Consider the following 16,124-nt stretch of genomic DNA (forward strand, 5'->3'; position numbering starts at 1 on the left):
CTGTCGTGTTTTGTCCGTTTTTTGTGCCTTAAAAATCAAGAATGAACAAAACCAACTAGCCCAACAGCAAGTTCTCTTACGGATTATAAGGCTTGGAAAGAGCAGTATGGAAAGGAGCAAACAGCCAAGAACAAGTCGAACCAGCAGTAGCATGGTGCTGGAATGCAAGACCGACAAGCATGGAGGTTAAATAGCAAGAGCGGGAAGCTTGAAAAAGAGCACAACATCAGAAATGGGATGCCATTGAAAAAAAAAAAAAAGACTGCGAGGCACAGCAGTTACGAGAATATAGAAAATTCAACATGCCCAAAAAGCAGCCTTGGAACAACATGCGAGACAGCGATAACACTGCCATGAATAACAAAGCTGATGCAATATGTCTGTTTGGAATGCAGTCATATGGGTCCTTCTCTGTTTCTTTTTTTTTTCTTGCTTTCCAATTCATTGACCATGCCCTTCACATCATGCAGGAGGTCCTGTTACCATGCACGGGTAAACTTCTGTTGGTTGCTGGAACTGTGTTTGGGTGCAGCATTGTGGCAATTTCATCAAAAACCTCACATTCATAGAACCATGTAGCAGGCTCAGCGGAACAACGCAGTGCAGCAAAATTAGTATGGCATTCCCACTTACTGAAGCTATGGTTTGTGGCAGGAACAGAATTATATTAATCTTCAAAAGTTGATACCTTAAATCTAGGAATTTATGTGACATGCATGCTGCAGCCAATGTCACACATCAAGAGTTGCCTAAAGAGAACAATTAACAGTGCTCCTGTTAAGTATACAAAGAGCAAAGCTAAGTTTTTATATGCACTACTAGAGTTTCAAAATTAAAAAAAACTGCCATTGTACATGGTTGCCGCATACAATAAACAGCACACTTGAGCACACAGTTCACTCCCCACAGCACTGTCACAGGTACAGCCTTCCAATGGGCATGCAAGAGCAGCGCACAGGCCTGCTGAGTACAAAGGGCTTGGCCTGCGACATGTCATCCGCTGCTTTGTAGAGGAATGCCGTGGCTTGTTCCATGGTCAGTTGTTAAATAAACCCCCCCAAGCCACGCAGCGTAGAACATAACACCATGCAGGATGGCCGTGTAAACACTTTGCCAAAGAATGGCACAGGAAACCAAAGTGAACAGCGTGAACAGAGTGAATCCCCCCCCCCCCCCCCCCCAGACAATAACAAAAAAAAAGAGGGGAAAAGAGAAAAAAAAACACAGATGAAAAGCAATGACCAGCAAATGTCTTCTGAGCAACACCCCTGTATCGCGATACAACGCAAGTGCAACTGTCCTTTGCTCCTTGAACTCCTTTCATGCATTCACTTGCCTTGCAGTACTAGAACAATGTCCTCAGTAAGCATCGTGTGAAGGTCCTGTAGAACCACAGGAATGCAGGAGCACTTTGCGGGAGTGTAATGAAACCATTTTACAAAGGTGTGTCAAATATAATCACCAAGCCACTGAGCCAATTAATACTGTGTTTTCATCCCGGAGCATGTGGAACGCTCCTTTCAGTGCAGCTGGGAACTCTCCTCTGCAATCAGCAACAAGTCACTTCTCAGCCTGTGGTATTAAGTATAGTCATCTGTGCACAGTATGGCAATTAACATCTACTCACAGACTGTTGGCCGACAAGCCATGAAGGGAACCGAACTACAGGGCATCTTTGACAAGATACCACAAAATCACGACGATTTAGAGGTGAGACAACTCATGTCACTTCTCTTCCCGCAGCAATAACTGCACTCATTCTATCAGGCAGCGCCTAGAACAATATATCTGCTAGGGACACATCTGTTCTCAGTCTCGCCCTCTGGGCATTAACTTTTGCCAACAGACCACCGGCCACCGGCTAGTAGACCATTAAAGGAGTGGCATTACAGGGCATTTTTCATGTGGCCCCACACATTCTCGATGATGATGTGGTCAGGCCACTGCATTGGCCAACTTAGGACGGGGATTCAATGGGGATGCTTGTTGTGGACACTGTTCCAATACTATGAGGCAAACGATTGCATAAAAACAGTTTGAGCGGCAAAAAACAGTCGCATTTGAGTTTTATCACGGCCCAGAGGTTTTGCTAACCATACGTCTGTGTGCTGCTTATTGCTTTTTCTGTTGTCCCCCCCCCCACCCTCTTTTTTGGGGCTGGGGCCCCCTGAATTAAACTGCTCGTTTTGGTTTCCTGTGGCGGTTTCTGGCAACAACTTTCAAGCGGTCATCCTGCATGAAGTTGTGTTTGACATTAAACATTACATGACTCTGGGGCTCTTTTACACGCACCTTACAGCAGCAACCAAGACGATGATGAGCCACAGCTTAGGGTGAGACCTCCTTCTGTCACAAGCCCAGTGCTCCTCAGAAGCAGCAGCAGGTGATGCACTGCAAGGAGCTCCCGCTCGCATGCTCCCCGTCATACCAGGCAACTACGTAGTACATCCGTTTTCTAGGTGTGGCTGCCATGATGGTTAGGCAGTCTTAACTGATAAGTGAGGCACAGTCAACATGATTTGTAAATAACATAAGGTGGCAGTGAAGGACACTTACTTAATTTGAATGTCAGTTGTATTACGCACAATTGCTTTTATATGACAAGGTAATAAACAGTTTCATTAGCAGATGGCAAGGCAAATGAAGATGGCATATAAGGCAGCAGTCATAGTTCACTAGAGAAGCCAGAAGAAGCCAATATGAGTCACCACTTCTGCTGCCACATAATACAAGGCCCACAATTTCAGTAACATAGAATGAGCAATAACCTCATTTACCACAGGACTGTAAAAGGGGGCTGTTACTTTGTATTTGCATAGCAGCTCTCAGCCCTGACAGACACGGACTGGCTTTCAAGCCTACAGATAAAGCATGCCAATGTTTCGGCAAGGCAGGACTCAACATAATGATGCCTCAGACAACAACCTAGGGAATATGCTCACCAGTTCACTGTTAAGTCTGTAAAATTTACTTGAAAATGGGCTGCACTGCATTTAAGAAGCAGAAAAGGTAAAAAAAAAATCAAAACAATATGTTGACCCTACAATACTTGCAAACAAATGCTGGACAAAAAATGCATTTGCACATTTGTGTCTTAGCACAATGCACACTGTTCCTGACCTCTCACCATTTCTCATAACATGCACACACACAAAAAAAGACTGAGATACAAACAAGCTATTTTTGAAAGCACTTTTTAAATGCTTAATTTAGGTGAAGTGATTTTGGTGGTGTTTTCTGACTGAACATTATGTTGCCAAAGTATTAGTAATTACAATCACACTTTGACAAGTCTCTTCCTTTCTTTGGAACCCTACAATGTACCTTAATTCAATCCTACTTTTTCTCTCAGTGCCACAAAGGTACTAGGTAACAATATTCTTTGAATGGTCATTTCAATGAGTTTCTGATCCACACTGTACAACACTTGCACAGGCACACACACAAAAAACAAATGCATGGGGTACAGTCACAGATTTGTACACAAATATAACTTCTTTGGAGAAAAACTGTGTATAAAGCATAATTTTAAAAGTGACCAAGGTGTAAATTTAAAAATAGGCAAGAAAATGGGGGCATTACCAAGTATTTATAGCTACAATAAATATCTTGCATTGTTTCATCACGCGCTAAAGCTAAAGGTGTGAATTCTCGCAATAGGAATTATTATAACCAAATTAAAGTAAAAGCAAGTTCACCACTACCTTTCATTCATCATAAATGCACAATAGTTGTAATATACACAGTGGACTACCTCATATACAATCCTAACAGGCGTAACAAAATAGATTCATAAATGCCATTTTAATGCTATCCACTTGTCTCTCCTCACATATCACATGAACAGCACCTGGCAATTTTTAAATGATGTCACAGATTAGAAATTCTGCATAGTTTTTTTTTAATGAAACTTCTAGCAACAGGTTTTCCTACCTTCCAGTTCTAGTTAATCTGTGCCCACTGTGCATACAGCGGTTCAATGGTACCCAAGAGTGACATGAAAGTAACAACAGCCTACAACATTAAATTGTGTAAACACTCTTACAAGCAGCTTTACATCCTTTAGGACTGTCACACAACGTACAAAATCATTCGGCTTATTTCAACAGAATAACATTGGATTCATTACCACAGGAATAGCTTAAAATTTTCTAGTAAGGCTACTTCTTGAAAATGACATACAATAATAAACACGAAGAGACCTCAGACATAAGAAAACAATCTCTTAAAAATATTACAAAATAATGAGCCTATCATTATGTAGAATGGCAACAAAGTAATCACATAGTGCGTGGCATTCCTCGAAACTTCACAGCATTTAAACCATCTAAGCAAAGAGCATGCACATCACTGTGCCCTTGTAAAACTGATCAGACACGTTGTGCAATCACTATGTTTGTCTCTACTGACTACCTAATGGGAGAAGTAATCTCATTTGACCGCGTCCCCGACTGTTCTGTGCATGTTCCTGATGATGAGCAGTGGAAAAACAAACAGGCAGCCACCAATACAGTAGCAAGCCACAGGACCCGCTGACCAGTAGACTGAAAGAGAAAAGTAGCTTTGTTAACTTGGCTGACTGGTTACACAAAGCACTACACTCAACTTTTGTGCTGATGCTGATATTCATGAGCAGTAACACTAGAGTACTTGTAGGGCACAAACTAAATGCGAACAGTGCCTACTGCGCCAAGTGATCCTGGTTTCCAGCATCAAGATACATAAAAATGAGCATATTAAATTGACCAAAAAAGTCCTGGTAAAAACCTTCAGTGGCATTTCTAATGAAACTGTTCCAAAATTGGGTATTGTGGACACTAAGTGTTCCAATGAGCAAAAAAAAATGGGTCATTAATATTTAGTTGGCGGTCCCTTCAACCTTCGGGTTTTGTGGTGTAGATGCTAGCACCGCAAGACCTTGCCTGATGTCTCACATGCAAGCTACCTGAATCGAGATTCTCTCATAGCTTTAAGTTTGAATTTGTGCAGCCCACTAAACTGACGTATAAGGAGAAAAAAGGGTTCGAGCCTAATAAATAAACGTGCACAGCATTAGCAGTCAGCAAAACTGCCTCAGAGCTATGCTCCTTACACTTACAAACATGGTGTTGAGAAAAATTTCGAAGTATCCAAATAAATGTAGCTATTTTTTTAACACTCAGAAGCACCTCTTACACAAGCGAAACTTCTGGCTTTTTTCAATGCACGCCACTACTGCTGCACACAAAGGTGCAACCGTTTCATTAAGTGCGGTGTCCTCTGTGAGGTGAACTGATTATTTCATCTTGGTATGGGTACCCTTTAGTGCACACAAGAAGGCTAAGGGAGAGATTTTATGAACAGGTACCACAACTCCCATACAATCTGTGACTCACCAGTGGCTGACAGCATGGGACCCAAAGCACGAGCCAGTGCACCCAGAGAGCGAAAGATGCCCAGAATGGTTCCTTTCTGAGTAGGTGCACCATACTTGGAGACTAGGGTTGTCAGGCATGGTACTACAGTTCCTGAAGCTGCGCCAGAAATAGCAACAAAAGCAGGAAAGGAGAGCATTCATTGATGAAGGAAATGGCAGCTAATATTGCTCTGTTGTACAACAGAACACAATGTTGTACACAACAGATCCACCACAGCCCTTACCATCTAGCCCAGGGGTTCTCGAAGTTTTTTGTCTCAAGGAACCCCAACAGCCTTAAATTGGTGCCAAGGAACCTCCCCGCATGAGTGCACATACTCCAACATTCATTGCCTTGTGCATCATGCTCATTTCACGGCGTCGCGCCAGAATTCTAAACTTAGGTACAATGGCTCAGCAAAATCTTGGAACTCTGCTCAGTTTTCTGGGCGAGCCATCGTCGCTGGTGCTCCCATGAAAACGTTAAACACGGCGCACTGTTACAGGTGCGCTGACAAGGCCTGGGTTGCAGACGGCGTCAAACTGAGGAACTACCTAAGAGGTAACGCTCCAAAATTAGTTTTAACAAACCAGGTACTATGCCTGGTCTGCACACGTTCGCAAAAAGTGTACCAAAAATGGGGGGGACAGGTCAGTATGGGTGCTCATGGAACTCACAAAAGCAGCCCGTGGAATCCCTGGGTTCCACAGAACCCAGAACCCCTAGGTCTCCTCGATGTGACAGTGCAGCTAGCGTCACCTGCACTTTGGCACTCAATTTGACTTCGTACTGCACGAGTTCTTGTGCATTTCTGCACTAGCCTCCCAGCAAGTTCTCTCGTCGTGCAAGTAGTGCAAGGTGCTAGGCGCCCTCCACACCAGGCAAGTGGCCATGCTTGTTTGAGTGAGTGGCGTTAAGACCATGGTTGAGATGGCCGCAGATCCGTGCTAGACGCGGCATCTGTGCCTTGCCCTCATCAAAACAGCTGAAATAACAGTGTGCATTTGTGTGTGCACGTGTGCATGCCTGTGAGTGCATGCCTGTTTATGCGCGTAAGCGACTGGCTGGCAGGCGCACTACATATGGGTTCTCACCTTTCTGTCCAGCCTCGCACATTGCTTTACATAATTTCTCTTTTGTGAGCAAATATTATTATGACACGCAGCACGATGGAGCATTTGCATAAGAGGCAGATGTTGAGATGCTTTTAATACGTGGGTGATGGCAACGTTTGTGATGACTTGCTACACCATCATCCGCACCTCCGCTTACAGTATAGCGACTGGCCTTGAGGTCACCGTCAACCCATGCCTTAGCCCGCAAGTCAGTCTTTGATAGTCACTCCGCCGCCACTGTCCACCGACAGTGAACGCGAGTGGTTGAGTTAAAATAAGTTCAAGTTATCAGGCAACTCTTTCCTTCTGTAACTGGCAGACAACTGCAGTCACTTTTTGGATAGAAAGGCAACAGCCTGAATCACATGTATGAACTTTCAAATGTCGTCTCAAGCGGAAGTCTGAATAACCTCTCGAATTCAAAGTCTGTTGCCTCTCCGAAGTACCCTTTGACTCGGTGACGGTCGCCCTGCATCACTTTGCACAACGCAAGGGAAAAGGAGGTGTAAAATTCTTCACCACTTTTGGAATTAACAAATTTCATAGCCACTACATGAGACATGCCCCTTCGAACAAATGCACAGCGCTCAATACAACTAGCAGTCCTCCACACACGTCAAACCACGTAACACCAGCACACGGCCACAGCAGACGAACGTTTCTAAACTTACTCGATTTGGCCGCTGCACCGACAGCATTAGTGTCAGGCTACACTTGCGCAGCAAAAACTGGCTCTGCACTGGCATAGCACTTTTGTGAACTAGTGCAGAAAGTGCAGCTAAATCGAGGAGACCTCCTCATATAGCCTATACAGTTGAGACCAGGCTTACTACTGTAAAACTGCCTTTTCAGGCAGACCGTGACTCTTATATGCACCAGACAAGAGGCCACCGTCCGTTTCCAAACTGTACGAATGGCAAGAAAACTCATAGTGGACCACAAAGTGAAAACGTGACAATGCTTACTGTCACACCTCCTACACTCCCTGTCCTCCCAAAATCACCTACTCCCAAGCCCACCAGGATACCGTGGCTACAGGTGACAAGTCCTCAAGAGCGCCCCCTCTCCAGCACATGAATCTTGTGACACAAGCCTACCTGGATAAGATTATTATTAGCCAGTGGATGAATACAAATCTTTGGCCACAACATACTACGCCAAAGCTGCTTACTAAAAAAAGGTCTCACACACTATAAAAAAAAAACGTTCCATCAGAAAATCTGAAATGGCGCCAAAGAGGACAGGAGCATAAAAAAAGGCGCAGAAAACAAAACAGGCAAGCACTAAGCTCCGGCACACTTCAACAGTGAGTAAATTTTTCATGCAGTGAGGAAATACCAATTACAGGCAGCCATCATGCTTAGACCTAGGCAGAGGTGGTGGCAGCTGCTGCTGCAGTCGCGTTATCAGCGCGATCGCGAAACACTTCTCCACGCCGATGACTTTGTGTAATGGAGGTTTACTGTGAGCATTTTCAAGCTGTCCCCATCTACATTTATTTCTTACTATGGTTTCTGTTCTAAATGTTCTTTTCGACTGTTCACGCGAAAACTGCATGTAACGAAAACCTGCACAAAACAAAAAATAGTGGACTTTTCTCAATGTCATCATATCCAGGTTTAACCGTATGAACAGTTGCAATCTACGGAGTTTTAACAAAGATGACAACAAAACAGAAGTTGGGGCTTGACTATGCCAATTTTGGTGCTTTTAGTGTGTCCTTGTTCTATTTAACATTCTTTTTAATTTCCAAGTATACTATGATGAATCAACTAACCTATGAATAAGTTCAACTAAACCATAGGTAACCTTATCTCCAGAACCTACCACATATTACAGCCTGTGCTGCCTCCAAAGGCAACAATGCACATGCTCCATATACGCCATAGTAGGTGTAGGCTAGAAGCCAACTAAGTTCAATCTCCAGCTTTATGGCACCATTAAAAAAAAAAATGGAGATTTTTGTTAACTGCTTTACAGATTTACATTAAACAATATTTAATGTACTAACAAGGTGCAACAGAACAATGCTTCTGACCATTTCGGAATTGACACAGTCCTGAAAAAAACTGGAGGGGACACTTAAGCTCCGCCTTTAAGGAATGACATGATAGCGTCAATGGGTAAATGCCTATATATGCGGAACTGGTCATTCTCTACTTAACATTCATAGATGCTGGGAGTCCTCATATCGCTCCTGACGCAGTGGTGCAGCAGTTAAGCCATGTGCCGGTTGCTTCGGCTGTGAGGTTTCAAATGGTCGCCAATGCCGCTGACGCCGGACAATTTTTTCCGACATGGGGTACTATCGCCCTTGCTTTAAACCAGCCCCCCAGTACCAACAAGACTCAACTGCAAGTCTGACGCCTTAATCTAGGCAAAACATGCAAAAATTTTCAGTACTTCTCCAGCTGTTGAAATTAGAACACTGAGAAATTCAGAAAGCAAACAAACAAACAAACAAACAAACAAACAAACAAACAAACAAACAAACAAACAAACATTTGCTGCTCTCATACAGCAGCAACTGCACTGCCAAGAAAATGGAGGTTGTCTTGGTTTCGCCTCATCGCCATTTTTAAACAACTTGTCTCTCTCTCATGACTTGGGAAAAAAGAATGCTTCAAGCTAACATCTTTCAAGGTTTTATAAATAGCTATGCACACTTTCAACTTGCAGTGAAAAGAAACAAGAAGACGGCGCATATGTAGCAAAGCAGTAGAGCTATGATGTGCGAGTGGTCACATGGGCTTTTTTACTTAAGCTTCACAGGCTGTAGAGAGGCACGAAAAATGCAGCATTGTAAATGGTGCAATCACAAGGCAGCTGATTATGATTAATTAGACTATTAGGCCCAATAAAAGGAAATCTTTATGCGAGCAACATGACTGCTGACAGCAAGCACTCCATTATTTTCACGCATGTAGTGCATAATCATTTTTTAAAGACAAAATAGGGAGGATACAACACAGCACTGCAATATCACATGCAAAAGGGCCCTTTGCACCAGCAAGACAATTTGTTGGGCAAGTTGGTTTCTGTATTCCATGGCTACAAGAGATACAGTGCCGTATTGTGTACTCCCTACTGTGTCTCGTTAGTTGTGCTGCAGCCATGGAATACAGGAACCAACTGCCCAACAAGTTGCCTTATTTAAGTAGCATATATTGCCGTGTGCCTAGCATCATGCGGCCTCCGCGCGGTGCTAGGCACGCGCTTAGCACTGGTGGTAGTGGAACTGTCACTGTTGTTGGCCCACAGCATCAGCGTCCTGAAATCATGCATGTGATGCGCTTAAAGCCGTACTTTTCACGTGACTTAGCGCTGCTTTCACGCTGTGTTCCGCGCCTTTATCCCCTTTCCGCAAGTGCAGACTTTACTTTCCCCGCCTCCGAACTAGCACGTATTCTATAGCTCACCTCACCTCTATTTTTTTTTCTTTTCTTCTACCCTTGTACATAGCTCATTTCACACTGAGCCAATGCTCTTTTGCGAGTGGGGGGGGGGGGGGGGAGAATAATGCCACGTGCCTAGCACCGTGCGGCTTCCACGCTTAGTCGAAACGACGAAGCGACGGTTAGTTTGAGAGGCAAGCCCAGGCTAGACTTGGCTCTGGGATTAAAAGGGCCAATCTCATTCCTGGGTTCTCCCTACGCCTACCTGCATGGCTCTCTTTGGGTCGTAACGATATGAACATGTTTTTTATCCTTGTTCTGCTGAACTCTGAACTGTTGCTGAAACTATGGTATGTAACTATTGCGAACATTACTTTGAGAAAGGTATTAGAGGTTCTACTTACAGAAGGCATACAAAAGGAGCCCAGAGTATAGAACATATGGGCTCCAGGACACACCGATGATGATGAAAGATGGAATAATCATCATAATCCCCTGCAAGGACAAGGAACAGAGAAAGTGGCTAAATAATAGAGACATCAATCCTCCAAGTCTTTCTTTAGCATGCTGTAAAATGAGTGGTTTGGATCGATTTATGGGGTTTAACGTCCCAAAGCAACTCAGGCTATGAGGGATGTCGTAGTGAAGGGCTCGGAAATTTCGACCACCAAGGGTTCATTAATGTGCACTGACATCGCACGGTGACATCGCAATAAGTTGGTGTTTCCATTATTGGTGTGGTATATGGCATGTAGTATATGGGGTTTAACGTCTGACACATGGACCATGAGAGACGTTGTAGTGGAGGGCTCCAGATTTTATTCAACCATCTGGGGTTCATGTCATAATAAACGTCACAGCATACTGAACATTTTCCAAAATTATTTAGCTGTGTAACACAAAGCAATATTTTCCACTTACTGTTCCGATCCATAGGAAAATCATTTCAAGTTTATATTCATGATTGTTAGATATCGCTAACAACACAATTAAAAAAAAAGAAATCAAAAGCAGTGTCGCATAGGCTGCATGGAAGTATAACAAAACTTAACACAATATTAATTATTTGACTGTGCTTTCACACACTAGCCTTCACAGTCCAACATGTTGCTCTGGACACAGGATCTGGCATAAACCACCGACAGTTACCATTCAAAGAAACAACTGCCCTCCTCCACTTACAACAAGGCACACTCGTATCTCCTTTCCTGGTGGAACTCTGTGGACATAGCCACCTTGGATTGCAGCCATAACAAGGCCAACCATAAAGTACATCTTGCCTTGCTGCATCCTGGGGAAAAAGAACAAATAAAGTAAGGCAATGTCTTCAGATCAGTGAAACAGCAAATATACTCCCATAGTTTCCACCCTCCTATACAGCAAAGGAGTGAAATTTATAGCTGTAACCCTTTCACCACCACCCCAAATGAGCACCCAATCCAAGGCCCGTATAAACCATGCCCTCCTGATCACATGACCACAAAGGACAAACTCGAGACCACCACTTCTCAAGCCACCTGCCCAGCGTCCCCACGGCGGATGGATGGAACGTAGGAGTTTTCAGCTACTTCACACCAGGAGAGAGCCTCCTATACAGCTATCGCTTGAAAAAATATATACAGGCCTGTTTCTAGCCCCAATATGCTTATGCCATTTTAAACCTTGGAGGCAAGAAGGAGAAAGACAGGGCAGCTAAATACCAAGTGCTTCTATGGTAACTGCAACAGAACAGAGACTTCCAGGATTCCGATTTTGGGTGGGGGATGCGTTAATAAGGCCAGGCACACAGTTACAAAAAGGGTCAAAGGTGTGGTTGTTATCTGGCTCCATTTCGATGAGTGTTAGGCTGCGATTTAGATGCTGCAAGAGAGTAAAACAAGACAAAGAAAAAAATTTTGACGTTTTTTTATAAAAAGGCTAATTCGAAGTAAAGCCTCTATTACTGGTAGCTGCAATATCAAAGGGAACAGTTAGTTTGCACCAAAAAATAATTTTGCTATGTCTGCTCTGCAGTTGAAAATTCTTTATGGGTATTACATATATACAGACAAAAAATATTTGCACAAATGATGAAGTGTGCTTGCCCCTCACACCAATGGAGTAATGACTGGTTGAATGCTCGTCACGTGCTCCTTATCATATTGCCACTACCTGTACATGCTTACCAGAATTGACAGAATCACGGTCCACAATAACATTTGATGACTTCTCAAAAGCTACCTTGCAGAAGATTTTGTTCCATTTTGTGTGACAATACAAATAATTTTTCCATGTAACCTACTGTGTCAGTGAACCCCATGATGGGGCCCTGCTGTGCTATTAAGCACTACAGGTGCTCTAGGCAGTGAGAACAATAGAGCCCCACACTATTCGAAATGTGGTAATTGTCTGCAGTGAAATGGGCACCACACCATACAGCTTCCTAGACTCCAGTTGTGCATGGAATGGCCTGGGGAACTTTTGAAAGGCAGTGCACATACTGCAGTCACTCACTGCAACTTCACACAGTTGTCCTTCGACAAGTTTACAGTACTGTTTTGGCTGCCAAGGGAAATCACACAACATGACAAGTGGATCAGGCTAAATAAGACCAGCAACTATGCACATTTTCCACATCTACAAAGTACTCACCGTGTGTATTGAAACCTGCTGTGCGTCAAAAAAGACAGGGAATACTCCAGGCCAGAGTAGAACAACAGGTATGAAAAGTATGCAAGACCGCACTGACGTAGTACTTGGTGATCTGCAAATGCAATCAACCGACATTGTCTCAGTAATATTTCGTGCAAATGGCAACTGTTGCAAAGATGTCAAACTAGCTGCAAATAAATGTGCATTGACAATGTTAAGAGCAGAATCTTGCATTTGTCGCATACTGTAAATGAAGAATCCCTTTCACATTACAGACTGGCAATGCGGCACAAAACCTACAACTTTAAAAAGGTCTAGCCTCAACTCCTCTTCAAAAACCTGTCCTCAAAATCTTCATCAACATGCCGTATCAAAAAGCTCACCATTCAGCCTTGCTTCAGTTTGGACATTTCATGGTAGCCCAAGGCTATGCACTGCTAGAAATACCGTATTTTCATGAATATGTAACATGACCACAAAAATAGTGGACGGGAGAATTGGAGGCCTCATGAAAATTAAAAAAAAAAAATGGTGCGTGTATATATATATCACCATTTAACACAATTTCAGCCTATTGAAGCCAACTACAGCAGAGTTTTTCCAAGTTATACTGATAATGGTAAAAGAGCAAAAAAGCACAAAGCCTGAAGGCTACAAGAAATCTGCCCATTGTAAGCTAAGCCGCTTTATGCATCAAAAGCAAGAAAATCCTAACTAAAAAATTTTAGCGTCAAAGGCTGTTTAGCCAAGTTCACTAAAACTGCTGGCTCAGCGGCTATGAAATGTACACTCAGGAGTAACAAGTGCTGTAACACAGACCTTTTCAACGCGTCTAAGACAAAGTAAGCGATTAAGTTCAAGGAGCGAGCGATGGCCCAAAAGCAGAAATACCTTAGGACACACCCAGCACAGTGAATGAACTAAGTTTAATGACACAAGGCCCATGTATGACCAAACAGCATCACCCAGCATACTAATGACAACTACGACAGTGACTGTGTCATTTCAGAAAAGTGGCGACTGCTTTTTTAGCTTTTGCTCTTCATGTGCACACCGACAAGTGGAGAGAGAAAATGGAATATCCACAAGTCAAACCACAAGTATCGGATAAAATTCCTTATGCCAAATAATCTACAGCATACTGACAAAGTGTATGCTTAGTACTGTCATTATTAGGAGAAAAGAGGTGCAATGCACATGAAGGCCTTTTATGTTTGCTAGTAATATTTCATAAAAAACCAGCACTTGCAGACCAAGACTATGCTTCCATAAGCCAATTTAGACCTCTTCTGCTTCCCAATTCTTGAGACCTGCTTCCTGACTGAAGAAATGTCTCCAGAAACTATACTTGGAAATAAAATATTTTAGTTCATAGCTTCACAATGAGATGCAGGTGGCTATCAACTGTCAGAATCAAGAATACCACGCATCCAAAACTGCTATATCTAATCTGCATACCGTTACTTGCTGTCAGCACTGGAAACCAACAAAGAGACTGCTGAAACCATGCCACATGTCAACAGGAGACAGCAAGAAAAAAAATATGCAAAAACCATTTGGGCAAGTAATTTTTTCTTAGCCGACATGATGTTTAGAAATAAATAACATATTGTAATGTACTGTATCAAGGTGTTAAAAAGAAGAGCTGCAAAGGTTACATACAGTACATAATGTGAATGAGTGTACATTATTACCTTTCAGTGGAAGCTTCTGAACTGGCTGAAATGTGAACAGTGATGCTGGATTGACGTAAGAGAGGGCCCCAGAAAGACTAGAAGCAACAGAGTGTGCCTGCAATACCAGACAACCAATCAAAAAATCAATAACAATGTCTCATTAAATAAAAATTAAGTTAGTGAAGGCAATATTTTCAGATACAGCAAAAAAACTAAACCAGTTCAGCCAGTCTCCATGAAATGCAAGTTCTTAAACTAGACAGGGGAGGAACCTGGAAGCACATATCAAATGTAAAGGCTGTGCACTCCCTCCAATAAGTGCAACAAACAATATATTTAGCACTGAAACAAGCAAGGGGCCCTCAAACACATTTTGAGTATCATGAGAAATGTTGAAGAGTCGCAAATGGCCCCTAATACTTTGGCAACATAGTACTGTCGAACAAATATTGCAACAGGAAATTATAAGGCAATTTGTAAGGGCTTAGAAATAACAGTTAGGTTTGGCCTCCCCCAGGACAGCACAATGACAGATTATGAGGTGTTTCCTGATGTGAGAAAAATGACAGCTACTGTTTGTCGAACTTTGGAATGTCAGGAGTAAACAAGTTGAAGAGAGCAGCACAGCATGAATGCACACTACTATATAAAGGGAATGAAGGAAGAGCAGATTTCAAAACAATGGCAACAGAATGAAATGAAAAAGAATTATGCAGCATTATAATGGACAAGAGAACGTGGCTCTGAGCTCACAAGCCAAAACAGAAAACAAGCAAGACCAGACCCAAACTGCTGAAAGTCTGTGGCAAGTGCGTTCAAACTTTCTAAAAGGTACTTAAAGGACCAAATAAGACTGTTTTCAGGTTGACCAAAAACATGCTCAAATGAAGACAGGATTTCACAACAAACGATGATTTTCGATATTTTCCTAATCATAATTTGCTGCATAAAAAACTAGGGGCCTTATATAAACTAAATACTTTTTTTTAAGTTTAATGAACCATCATATTAGACTAAATATTTTACCCATTTCAGCAGATTCTAATGGGTAACTCGGTAAAATATATCAACAGAAGCATCCTAAATTTTATGTGCACAAATCTGGCTATTGTAAAGAATACTAAAATTTGAATAGATTACTGCTAAGTGGCATGAACATCCAAAAACGCACCGTAACTGGCACTCACATACTCTACAGTGTTACAAATTAACACTTTCTTTCACGTGGCAAAGAGCCCACAAAGAATCAATGTTGAATATGTGCAAAAGAGCATCGGATAGTCATTTTCCCAGTCCCCATGGGAATCCTGAAGAATGAGAAATAAGAGCAGTGGAGCTTATTTTTTTTGTAACGCTGAATTTGACAAAAGCATTATAATGCAACAAACCTACCCCTGTCACTCCCTGCAGGCAGCAAGTTTTGAATGGGTAACCAAGAAATATACCATTGTAAACACATCTGTGCATTCCTCTGCTCATAACAAATTTTATGCATTCGCATATTTCGTACTCCCTCCATAAAACAGTCTGGACCTTTCTATCAAGTAACTAATGCCACTACCAATACTACTGCTGCTTGAATTGCCAAGAGCTGTTGTTTACATAGCTCTCTTTTTAATAGGCCCAACACCTACCCTTCATACCTACAGAAGAACTCTAGTACAGCATGGCTTTTGGCAACAGGAACCTTGAAATACCAAGATTACCTATCTGCAAGCAGCTGCTTCATGCAGATACTTTGATACCCAATAAAGAAAACAAGAAGCATTATGCCTTGAAAAGCTCTAAATGTACAGTCTTTGTCAACAGTAACCAGGCTCCATGGTTTGCTTCTCATTCGTTTAACAGAGCCCTCACGGCTTCCCTAAAGATCAAAAAGTTCTTTGAAGGTGAGAACAGGGGCTCTACTTA

At 42.5% G+C, this 16,124-nt stretch overlaps 1 protein-coding gene across 1 annotated transcript in view; it reads right to left on the bottom strand.

The window, feature by feature from the left end:
- Nucleotides 1–1,170: 1,170 nt before the first annotated feature.
- The window catches only part of rtet (major facilitator superfamily domain-containing protein rtet), a 29,870-nt gene continuing 14,916 nt past the window's right edge, over nt 1,171–16,124 (bottom strand). The window contains exons 7-12 of the mRNA XM_089579637.1: nt 14,232–14,328; nt 12,538–12,649; nt 11,089–11,197; nt 10,311–10,401; nt 5,376–5,513; nt 1,171–4,544 (exon numbers count right to left, since the gene is read on the bottom strand). Coding sequence (XP_089435763.1) covers nt 4,432–4,544; nt 5,376–5,513; nt 10,311–10,401; nt 11,089–11,197; nt 12,538–12,649; nt 14,232–14,328 — 660 coding nt within the window. The 3' untranslated portion in view covers nt 1,171–4,431. The remainder of the gene's footprint in view (nt 4,545–5,375; nt 5,514–10,310; nt 10,402–11,088; nt 11,198–12,537; nt 12,650–14,231; nt 14,329–16,124) is intronic.

Source organism: Amblyomma mixtum, chromosome 3 (genome assembly GCF_055824585.1).
Source record: "Amblyomma mixtum isolate Tamu chromosome 3, ASM5582458v1, whole genome shotgun sequence".
Taxonomy (NCBI): domain Eukaryota; kingdom Metazoa; phylum Arthropoda; class Arachnida; order Ixodida; family Ixodidae; genus Amblyomma; species Amblyomma mixtum.